The sequence below is a fragment of the Meleagris gallopavo genome, chromosome 3, assembly GCF_000146605.3.
Source record: "Meleagris gallopavo isolate NT-WF06-2002-E0010 breed Aviagen turkey brand Nicholas breeding stock chromosome 3, Turkey_5.1, whole genome shotgun sequence".
NCBI lineage: Eukaryota > Metazoa > Chordata > Aves > Galliformes > Phasianidae > Meleagris > Meleagris gallopavo.
Genome location: NC_015013.2, coordinates 58383799 through 58396040, shown reverse-complemented (window position 1 = coordinate 58396040; position 12242 = coordinate 58383799). Strand labels below are relative to the sequence as shown.

The 12242-nt window shown below is 39.0% G+C and overlaps 2 protein-coding genes across 8 annotated transcripts in view; one reads left to right on the top strand and one right to left on the bottom strand.

Moving 5' to 3' along the window:
- ASPH (aspartate beta-hydroxylase) overlaps positions 1 to 10442 on the top strand; it is a 102686-nt gene extending 92244 nt beyond the window's left edge. For all 7 annotated transcript variants that reach the window (XM_010708966.3, XM_010708969.3, XM_010708968.3 and 4 more), the window contains 2 exons: positions 1425 to 1558; positions 6671 to 10442. In XM_010708966.3, the coding sequence (XP_010707268.1) occupies positions 1425 to 1558; positions 6671 to 6821 (285 nt within the window). In that variant the 3' untranslated portion in view covers positions 6822 to 10442. The remainder of the gene's footprint in view (positions 1 to 1424; positions 1559 to 6670) is intronic.
- Positions 10443 to 10885: 443 nt separating this feature from the next.
- Positions 10886 to 12242, bottom strand: part of CLVS1 (clavesin 1) — an 83894-nt gene continuing 82537 nt past the window's right edge. Inside the window, exon 5 of the mRNA XM_003205070.4 lies at positions 10886 to 11636. Coding sequence (XP_003205118.1) covers positions 11549 to 11636 — 88 coding nt within the window. The 3' untranslated portion in view covers positions 10886 to 11548. The remainder of the gene's footprint in view (positions 11637 to 12242) is intronic.

The following is a 12242-nucleotide window of genomic DNA, read 5'->3' as shown; positions in this document are numbered from 1 at the left end:
GTCAGTTTACCTATTTTCCACTTCATCAGTTTGTCAATGAGGATGTTATTGGCAGACAATGTCAAAAGCCTTACAAAAGTTGAGCTAAACAATACCCACCAATCTCCCCTCATCCATCAAGCTAGACATCTCACTAGAAAGCTGGTTAAGCATGATTTCCCCTTTGTAAATCCATGCTGACTGCTCCCAACCACCTTTTCCTTCATGTGTTTGAAAATGGCTTCCAGGATTACTTGCTCCATCTGTAAGATGAAACTGACTGTAGTTCCTCAGATCTTCCTTGTTGCCCACACTAATGACATGAACATTTGCTTTCTTACAGTCCCTAGGAACCTCCCCTGCTGTAGCCTTTCAGAGATTGAGGGTGGCCTTTTGACATTATCAGCCAGCTCCTTCAGTACTCCTGATTAAAACCTGCTAGGGTCTATGAAATGATTTTTTGAGTTTGTTTAATGTTCCTTAACATGAGGGTAAGTCTTTGCACCAGTCTCCTCCATTGTTCTCAGGTGTCTGGGATTCCTGTAGGTCAATCTTAGCAGTAAAGACTGAGGCAAAAAAGGCATCTAGTGCCTTAGCCTTTTCCATGGGCTTTGTCGTCAGATCTCCTGCCACATTCAGCCGTGGGCCTGTGTTTTTCCTATACTTCCTTTTACTGCTGTTGAATCTGTTGAAATCTTTAATGATGCCCTTCAATTTAACCTCTAGATCTCACCAGATGAGCCTTGACTTTCTTTCATCCCTGCACACTCTGAGTATGTCCTTTTGGGATAATCTCACCCTGCTTTTTTCTCTTGTATGCTTCCTCTCTTTATTTCAGCTTTTCAGTATCTCTGTGCTTCTTAACTGTGGGGATAGACTGTTCTTGAGCTTGGAGGACGTGATCCTTAAAAGTAAACCAAATTACCTAGACTGCTCTTCTCTCCAGCACTGTGTTTTTTGATATTTTTCCTAGCAGATCCCTGAATAAACCAGTCTGCTCTCCCAAAGCTGTGGGTAGTACTCCAGCTTTTTGCCTGTCTCCCTATCCCCATGATCCTGAACTCCATCACATGGTTGCTTCAGCTAAGACTTTCAATAGCCTTCCTAATCCCATTGTGATCTGAGAGTGACTACCAGCCAGTCACTCTGGCCATGTCTTGTGCCTCCTGTAGACCATCCTTTTAGATATTAAGCGTGTCTGCAGGTCTTACATTGGATATAGGATGTTTTTCTACTGACACACAGGAGATTATTCATTTCAGCCCAAAACGAAAAATATACATGCACAACACAGTATTGAACACCTTCAGGATGTGGGAATACGCAAGTATTGCTGAGACTCACAGAAGGTGATGTCATAGTGGAAGAGATGTAATGAAGTCCTGAACTCAAAGCAGTACGGTTGTGAAAATGACCTTGCTGAAGGCTTCTCTCTCTTCTTGCAGATCAAATATTCTGTCATGCTTCCAGGAACTCACGTTTGGCCCCACACAGGGCCCACCAATTGTCGGCTAAGGATGCACTTGGGCTTAGTGATACCTAAAGAAGGCTGCAGAATTCGATGTGCCCAGGAAAACAGGTATTGTCTGGGATATTTGGTTCGTTGGCTGTTTTTGTTGTTATTAATTTTCCTCTACCATCCTCAGCCCTGAAAAGATATGTGGTAATGTGTCTAATGAAAAGGAAGAAAAAAAAAAAAAAAAAAAAGGATGTTCTACTGATCAGGAGGTGCTATGTATTTCTTTAAGCAGGCAACTTGCACCCTCGCTCTTGGTATAAGCATATCCATGTCAGTTGTCAAACAAACAATGCCAGAAGAATCTTTAGAGACATAGCTGCTCTTTCTGTGTTAGTGTGGGAAAAAATGTTTTTTTGTCCATGAAATCTGTGTTTACCTTTACAATGCCAATCTAATATGCTTGCCAAAAGAGTTGTTCTATCTGATCTATTTTTTCTTTGATTTGTGTTTGTTATTTAGTTTTTGTTTGTTTGTTTGTTTTAATTTTGACTTTGAATTCTATGCTCTTTACTTACAGAGCAACAGCTATTGCCCTGTTTTCACCACTGTAACCAAATACTATTGCATTTCTGCAGAAACCCTATTCCTAGCATTCATTCTGTTTCAAGATAATTTAGTTAAAAAATATTCCAGTTGAATTTTTATGTGATACTATATTTTCCTGTGTTTAAAAATATTAACTGTATCACTTTTCACAGACTTAACTTGCACAATTAGCTGGACTTCTAATAACACTTGGTATCTCAATATATTTATTTGGAATACTGCATATTTTGTCTATAGCATCTGAGTGCAACAAATGTTGACTTTGAATTCTTTTTGTGGTACTACTGTACAGTAATATTTGATATGATGAAATGAAACTCTACTCCTGTTTGCATGACTGCAATATGTGGCAAAGATTTTTTCCAGAACATCTGAAAATAACTACAACAAGAAATTTTTATAATTTTTGTAGATGCAATTATGCAACTGTTAAAAATGTTACTAGAGATTTGTTAGGGTTCCTGCCAACATAACACTGACTATGTCAGACTGTTAAACTATAAAACCTACACTGCCTAGGTTGTGACAAATATGCTTGTTTCCATCATTTCAATCCAGTATCCAAAACAAGTTTAAGATAGACATTGGGATGAAGGTAGAGATACCTAATGGGCTAATGGATTAACAGGAAAACATGAATTCTTTTAACTGTTGAACATTATTGTGAATTCAGATCTACGGTGACTGAAAGGCATTATCACAGGTGGCTATTCTGTGCCTGTGTAAACAAAGTGGTGATTTTGATTCCCTTCCAAGGTAGCAGGTGTCCACAACTGACCTCGTTATTGTAGCTGACTACTCTTCTTTGCCTTAATCTGAACAGAAGGGATAGTGGTGTGGAAAATGAACTTAACTACCCCCTTGGTTCCTCAACACCAGGATGTGTCAGAGCAGAGTGGAGAAATGTCTGTTGTTGCTGGTGTGCTGCAGTCAGAGCATTTCACTCAGTATCTAGGCTTCTGAACTAGGTTCATGTTTATGCATCCAACTCACTCATTTGAAATGTAAAACTCACATTCAAGAGGTGACCACAGCCTGTGCTGGAATGTGCTAACTTCAGTTGATTTTGGCAAGAGCTATACATTCGAAGAGAGGGTTTTCATTTAAAGTATGCCTAGTAATGGCAATGAAAAGATGCTTTTACATCCTGTTACTCACAGAAGCCGATAGAGGTGAACTGCTGTGGAAAGAAATTACATCAGGAAGAAATCGTATCTTTAGCATTTTCATTTTCTCCTCTCCTAGTCGAACAGAACATTAGGAAGCTAGTGGTTTCAAACAGGAGAGCTGGCACAAGTATGAAGGTTTGACAGGGCTTTGATGCCATCCTTCTTTGGCTTCCTGTCCCATTGCTGCATGCACAGTGTAGAAAATTTTGTACCCATTAGTTCTGTGTCACCCAGTGTATGTTTAGAGGGACAATGCTACTATGCAGCTCATTCTTTGATGGACAGGCAACTCAGCTCTATCTAGTACTGTGATTTACTCTGTTACCTGCAAGAGAATCTTTTGATTGCTACCAGGAGCTTGTGCACCTCATTGTTATTCAGCACGGCTATAGTAATATAAGGTCATTGGGGTGTTTTGAAGTCTGAAGGAAAACCTAGGGAACAGTGTGCAGAAATGGTAGGTAAATAATATCTAGCTATCAGAAATCAAACATCTGTCAGATGTGGTAATCGTGTTTTGAAACGAAGATGCAGAATTACAGCCTTAAGCAGAAGTCAATCCAAAATCTCACCTGCGAGGGGTGACATAAGAGCTGAACAGGTGATATAAAACTACTCCAAAGTGGCTTAGCATCATGCCAGAGTACTGTTGTCCCTGTGGTCCCACTGTGAAGTGTTTCTGATACCATGAAGACATCTGGAAAATACTTATTTGCATACTAGTGGGTTTTGTAATCTATGCAAAAAGGGCTAATAGTTCTGTCAACTTTATGACTTCTTTGTTATGCAAAACAGCTCATCCCAGTATGATTGATGCAAATGATAGATACAGCTTGTAACCTCTGAAGCTATTTCATCTGGATACTTGGAGTTTCTGTTGTCTTTAAGTAGGCTTACACTTTCAGGATATTTAGCGCAGTGCTGTTTGGACTTTGTTTAATCAAAAATAAACATTTAAAAAAAATCAAAACAACAAAAAAATCCACGATTCTTTACCACATTACAGCATTGACTTGAGTAATACCAATGTAATTCTAGTGCAGTAGCAGAGAATCAGAGACGCAAAGCCAATATGACATAAAACATTTTTCCTATTGGATAGCTGACTCTGTAGCAGAAAAAAATACATGATCATACTTAAAACCTGCAAAAGGTAATTACGTGGGCCTTCAGTGTTCGTTTCAAGGCAGTATTTCAGTGTTATGCTGGTTGCCCACTGAAAATATGTTTAGATTATCGTTTCAACTGAAATAATCCTATTTCAATTTCCACTTTCCTTCAGAGCATTACAGGACATCCCCATAAATGTTGATAGCTAAGTTTTGCTTTTCTTGACTTAAATGCTCAAAAATACCTAAGTGACTTAGGAATCCAGATCTCATTTTTCACTGATATTTTTTTTTTTTTTAACAGAAAATTGTTTTCCATTTGAATGAACATAGTTGAATGAGCTAAGCGATTTATTTCCATCTTTGATGACAAGATCTTTGCTTCTTTATCATCACTACTGTTCACAGTTTCTAATTTCCTTTCAGGGCATCAATGCTCATAAACTGCTTCTCGTGTTGAAATACTTGATTATGCATTCATAGTAGGATGGCTTTAGGAAGTAACATTGGTTGTTACTGACTTGACTGACTGTTGTATCCCTTCAGATGAGACTCAATGAATAATCAAACAAATGCTTCTGTCTTGCTGCGATGTAAAATAAATTTGCTTTTTGTACCACTACCTAACTTTATGTCAGGCAAGCTATGTAATACAAACTGCCTACTTGCATCTAAATGGAGTAGGCAAGACTGTGATCTGAAAGGCAGACAGTGTGATGACTCTTATGTTCTCTGCTCATATGCTGATTTTTGCAGTATTAAGGCTGCAGGTAACCAGGCTTTAAATCTCTTCAAAATTATGAATTCAGATCTCAACAGGCTGGAGAAGTGGGGGAAATGAAGCTTCATGAAGTTCAACAAAGGGAAAGCCCTGCAATCTGCTAACAGATAACAGTATAGGCTGGGTGGGCACTGGCTAGAAAGCAGCTTTACTGAAAAGGGCTAAGAGTCCTAGTAGGCATGTTGAACATGTGCTCTTGTGGTGGAAGGCTAACCTCACACTGAACTGTATTAGTAAGTGCATATGAATCAATTTGAGGGGAGCAATTTTTTCCCTCTTCTGCACTCCAAACACTGCATCTATAGTACTGTCTCTGATTTGGGACACTTCTGTGCAAGAAAGTCATTGATAAGTTGAAGTGACTTCTGTGGAGGATGAACAAGAAAAAGCTGGAGCATGTGACACTCAAGAAGAGGTTCAGAGAGGTGATGCCCATCATTGTAGATATTAAAAACTCCACTAGATGAGAAACTGAGATATCTCATCTGGCTTCAACACTGCATCCAACTTTGCAGTAAGTCTTGCTCTCAGCAGAGGCTTGGAACAGATGACCTTCTGAAGTTTCTTCCGGCCTAAATTGTTCTGTGATTTTATCCTTCATAAAACAGAAAGAAATGCGGATTCCAGTGATATTTCCCATCTCCATTTGCTCTTGCTGTGGCTTTTAAATCTGGCCATTGTCTTAATTTTTCAAACAGTGGAGGTGCTTAAAAATTAGCTGGTTTGTGTAAGTCATGTTTCCCTTTTTGAGCCTAACAGAGGTACAGATCTTGGAAAGATTCCATTGTTACAACTTGGCTTTACGTATAACAGTGAACAGTAAGCCAGAGTACTTAGGTCCACTTTAGTGATCTCTGCTTTAGTGGTACTTGGCAAGCAGAGGGGGTTTAAATTGTGTGTTCTCGTGCTTTCAGTTCAACGTTAACAGTATAACCTGAATCAATGCATGCTATATCACTGCGGCCTTCCTATGAAGAAAAATTCTTAGACTCTTGAATGTGCTTTGAATGGATTTATAGGATATGACTTATATTCACTCAAATTATAAAGCAGGATCAGAACCTAATTGTGTTGTTCTGGTTTTCAGAGGAAAAAAAAAAACAAAAAACATTTAAAGTAATTTATTTTCAAGCCATATTGCTCATCATTCCATCAGTTTCCATTACTCACTGAGTGTATATCTGATTAGAAAAGAGGGAGAAGATTACTATACCGGTATTATGCCCCTGAGTTTGATGAACACTCCTAGCTTATTGGACTAAACTCTTAAAAATTATGTAAATAACAAATATTGCAAATGTCTGTGGGCACATGTGGCCATAACTAGGCAGAGGGAGAAAAAACAATCTCTCAATAATACTTCATTAGACGATCTTCCTGTAGTTTATTTCAATTAAATCTCTGATACTCCAGTATATTAACATTAGGTACTGAATTCCTGACTGTGCAACATATAACGTTTAAATGGTTCTCACATGTAGGAGAACATCCTCAGAGCTGATGTATAGCTTGCATGTGTCATGGCACTTCAAATACTGCACTAAAGCATGTTCTTTTTGTGTTGCAGAACCTGGGAAGAAGGGAAGGTTCTTATTTTTGATGACTCTTTCGAGCACGAAGTGTGGCAGGATGCTGAAAGTTATCGTCTGATATTCATTGTTGATGTGTGGCATCCTGAGTTAACAGCACAACAGAGACGAACCCTTCCTGCTATTTAAGGGATTATATCTGATGTGGAGAGCCAGAGGAGCTTTAACCTGACAGAGTATGCAAAAAGAAACATGCAGGATTAATTTATACAGCATATGAAGAATGCTAGTGTTGTAAAGGTTAAAAGAGATAATGACATTCTACAATCACAGAGGACTTGGATTTAAAAAACAGAAAGAAAGAAAAAAAAAAAAAGACAAAAAAAAAAAAAAAGCCATGTTTGGTTCATACTGATATAGCACTGATACGTATTGTTTTTCAGGCTGCAAGTCTGAGAATACAGATCTTATCTGTCAAGGAGCAATACAGGTCTGGATTTTCAAGCTGAGAAATGTGCAGATGTTTTTACCATGCCTGTATAATGTGTTCAAAAACAGTCATCTACCTGCCTGGCCACGTTCAGGCACAAGGTTTGCAATAATACATCTGGGAAATACTTCCCGGGCTTCTCTCTGGGAAGCAGCAGGTATGGTATTTATAGACACATGCATCCAATCAGCTTTGATAATCATTGTGCAGTTGTAACGTTAACTGCTTTAGGTATAAAACATGTCCCTATGTTATCAACTCTAGAGAATGTGAATGGATTGTGTGTTTTGTTGTTTTTCTACCTGAATAACTATTTTCTAGCATAATTATGAACAGATCTTCTTCAATCAACCACTATTTTTAAAAATAATGTATATACAAAGTGCATCTCTAGCTATAAGCATATATTGTACATTGTGCTGTAGCACAACAAAAGTAGTATATAAACAGATTTCATTTTGCCTCCTGCGGCCTTCTCTTGCCTTCCTAGAAATACAAACAGAAACTTGCATACTCTGCTTCTTAGTAGAGCGTTGTCCTTCTAAAACAAAATAGTTCTCTTAGCAGGTAAACTTCAATTTTGTAATGTGACATTGGAAGATGTTGAATTGACCTAGTGGTGTTTTCCTTTTCTTGAAATGTATGGTACAGTCCGGAAGCAGTGTTATCACAGCATAATTTACAGTATACTCTGTATTTGCTACCCAGAGTTTGTTGTATGTTAAAAAAGCCTTATTTTTAAGAGAGAAATCCTCGATGTTTAAGCAGTTGGCTGTTCTTTTGGTTCCTCACTGTTTGATGGGAGATGGAAGGTGCAGAAGCCTCCACTGTTTATTTCTAAGAACACTAACAAATTAACCAGAGTTTGCACAGATAATGTTTGAAACCAGCTGTGATCTACTCACCTGCAAAGCCAGTGGAAATGGATAGGTGTGCTAGGATGCTCGGGTCTGCTCAACCTCATCAAGAGCAGTGGCATCACTAGTGAGGGTTGTGAGAGACAGGTACTAAGCAAGGAGACATGAGGGTTACTGAGTCTTCGGAGCTTTGGCCTCATGGTTTAAAGGACTCTGAACAGTTGTCTTATTTGCTTAATGTTCTATGATTTTGTACTACATCATGGTGCCTAAGTATTGTAAGTATAAACAGCACATGCTGCATGATTGCCATATTTGCTAGGCAAAAATATAGGCAGCAGCCTTGCATTCCCATAAATTGAATACTTCTTCAGACTTTGTATTTTATTAAGTAATCTTGTAATGCCATGTAACGCATGACAATTGCACATAAGCTGTTGTAACCCATTTCTGGAGGTGTGCACTTTAATTTCCTTTCTGACTATTAAAAAATAAATGGAACACACACTGATAAGCCCTCTCTGATCAAGAGTCAGTTTTAGGTAGCAGTGGTAATTAGACTTTAATGTGTTGTCCATATCAGCGATAACACAGAGTACCATCTGCTGTAAGGTGACAGTTCTCTGTGAATAATCATGGAAACTGAGAAAGATTTATAAGTTTCACACTTTAGAAAATATAAAAATACTTTTGGAGGCTTTACAAGAATTATGTATAAAACTGGAAATAATGTACTTTTTATATTAAGGAGTCGTAGTACAATAAGAAAAAAAGTAATCCTGGTAGTTGTTGAGCTGGGCTGTGCTTTGTATCTCCATACACTTATCAAGCAGTAGAAATTATAAACTATTTTGCTATTCTATAAAATAAAGACATAGTTTGTAATGAAGTAATCAAGAACTGTTTAAACCAAAATTAGTGGCTTAGAAATGCTTTTATTAATATTGCATTTTAGTTTCTATAGCACAGAGTGAACACTAAAGGAATGGTAAAAACTTTGGAGCTTTATTTATAAGAAAACATGCTGTCCTGATCGTTCCTTTGAAGTCACATGCTTTATATATACAGATTGCAATTGGCAAATAGATCAAAGTTATCTTCCTAGAATGTGTGTGTGCCTGAGTGGCACTGTTCATTAAACTGTGTAGTGACATAGTGACCGTTTGATATCTTAAGTGCCTTGAATGTGACAAGGTTTCTTGTGAATAGCTGCTGCAGCACTGAAGTGATTCTGCTCTCTGCCTACCTGTCAAGAGTAGTCTCTCTTCTGAGACCATCTCTTTTTGTTAGATTCATTTATTGGATTAGATACAAAAATGGTGAATACATATATATATATATATATATATATATAGCAAAACACAGAAATTAGGCAGTGAATAAGTAGTATGTTATTTTAGTTACTCCTCTTTGCCATCCAGTATTTCATGTTGGAAAAGCTTTTTAAATATTGGAAATACCAATGGATGAAGTGAATGGAAATGCTTTTCAGATTGAGTACTACTGCAATTTAAATGTTTCATTCTTCAGCTGTGTTTACAGAGGGAAATGGCAGCACAGGGCATTTGTAAAGTAGTAAGTACATACTTGAATGAGCAGTGTAGGCCATCACAAAGATTCAGTGGCAGTGGAGATAAGTGTATTAACAGAGAAAAATTGCAAACCAAAGTATTTCTTCACTAATGCTGCAGTGTAGTAGGTGTCTGCCTTGGTTTGTTGTTTTGTTTGTTTTTATGTATGTTTGATTTACATTATGCTTTAAGCAAGCATGCTGTGACCAATCCAAATGTCTGAGAGTCCTCATGAGCCTTGGGGAAGGGGGAGCTGTGTCCAGTCGCAGCTTTCTGTAGTGGGTTATAATGCCATAGGGTAGAGGAATAGGAAAAAAAAACCCAAAGGTAAATGGGCTCAGTCATTTGTTTAATGTCCCTGCTCAGTGTGTTTGCTGCTTTTTCTGTCTCCTTTGCTGGGAACGTTCACTGCCCTAAAGACTCTCTACTGTGGAGGCCAGGCCTTGTCCCAGTAGCACACTTCTGCAGAGGAAGGTTATTGTGAATGAGACTGTCCTGTACACATACAAGCAGGTACAATCCTGTTGTGTTAATGGGATCTGTAGGGTGTCTTTTCTGCCTTGTGCAAGCATAACGGGCTGTGAATGAAGACAGTGTTTTGTAACTCCATTTGTTAGGGATGACCATTTCCAGCTGACCCAGGCCACCACTTTCCGAGCATTGCTTATGAATCCGATGGATGCTCCAGAGCTGCATGAAAAACTCTTGTGCAGCCTGTGAGTTATCATCTTATTTCATATATGTATGTTTTATGCAGTTATCTTTGATATGTTGGTGCCAACCCCGTGTTCTAGCAACTGTCAATGCATGGCAATTAAATTGAAGACAAAAAGCATGTATGGTGGTTGTAACTGTTTTAGGAAATAAAGTCACTGCTCATGCAATTTGATAACAATTTTTCTTTTATTTCTTTAATCCAATTTCCATTTCAATGAAGGGATGGGACTCTTCTTGCACATAGAGCAAAGAGAGAGATAACAAACTGATCTTTGGCATTTCAGTTCTTCTGTTTGTCCACATTTCCTTCTAGCAGAAGCCTGTACTGAATAATTAATTCTAAGTTTTCCTTTCTCATGGCCCGCATCAGCAGTCAGCATTCCCTTCTGGCTACACCTTTCACTGACTGCAGGAGGGGAGGGGGTAAATGGTTCTGCAGAGCTTTTATTTGAGGTTGGGGCCTAAATGAAAAATCTGAATGAACCATTAATCACTGGTGAATGTGTCCGGTGGGTCTCCCTGCCACCCCCTCTCATACAAACGTACACATCTAATGGGTTCCCGAGTTGCCTGTGGAAAAACACATCGTTAGAATTAAATAATTGCATTCCAAGTTGTCTATATCTGCTGCCCACGCAGCTCATTTCACTTAGCTGACAGTTTTGTAAGGGTTTCAAAAGTTAAGGATCCTTTTTGCTAGATACTGAAATAAGTGACCCCCCCTAAAAGCAATATGGATGAGGCAATCGCAAAGTGTCACGTTGTATGGCATTATGCTGGCACTGATTTTTACTTTTTTAATACAAAATCCTTCCGCAGATCTCAAACACACTGTAGATAATGCTGTTTTTGCCCTATGAGCCACGCTGAACAGTGCAGACTTTAAAGATGCTTTGCTTTAATACACATTTAACCTTAGCTTCTATAAAATTGAGCGTCCCTACTGGAGGCTTCAGGAAAACTTCTACTGACACACACTGGTTTCTTTAAAAGGAGAGGGCAGTCCCATCATTTCCAATTTTTTAATGCCAGAAGTCCAAAAAGGAAAGAAGATGAAATTCTTTACATATGGACAGACCCCCACTGCGTCTTCCTTCGCACCCTGTGTCAATAGAAAGGCTGTTCAGCGTTGGCTGCATGGGCAGATGGCTGGTGGCTCTTGTTACTCGCTGAAGAAAGATGAAGGACTTGTTCTCAAGCGAAACGCGTGTGAATGCGTATCGTGTGCTCGGTGGTTTCTGGGTGGGTGGGGTCTGGATGTCTGCGGTCAGCATGTGGGGCTTAGTCCAGGGCCAGCAGTGGCTGGGTGTTCTCGCTTTCCCCCAGGTCCTCGTGCTTCAGCGTGCCGGCTTCCACCACCGACTGGGACCTGAAAGGAAGAACAGGGACGTGCCAGCGAAGGCTGCTGCAGAAAAGCTCCCTGTCCTGCAATCCCTTTGCTTTGCTTCGCTTCATCATTTTTGCTTTTGGCCATTTTTAAATGTGAATAAAAAGTGACTCCTTAATTATTTCAAGTGCTGTCAAAATCTTTAGTGCTTAGCTACTATCCATAATGCTGAATGCACACAGCAAAGTGAAGGTCTGCTCCTGAGGTACCATGGGATCTGTTGGCGCTTCTTGTCCTCCTAGACAACATCGCTCTGCTCCCACTTACTTTGCACAAATAAAATAACACGAGTGCTCACGGGAGTGAGTCTCAGCTCATGCTTGTTACAAATCTTGAGACCAGCAAGTACATTAATCACATTTTACTGATGAGGAGATCTAAGGGGCAGAACTTCCCTGAGTTGCCCAGCTCAATGAAGAAACCAGCACTAATGTGATATAAGGGAGCTTCTTGTGTGCCCACTCCTTCCATTTATCTTTATCTCCTCATCTACACCCTTGAAGGAAAATCTTGTTCAGGGACAGTTAATTTTAAATTCATTTCTGTCTTCAAGGTGGGAAACATACTTTATCCATTGGTTCTAATGAG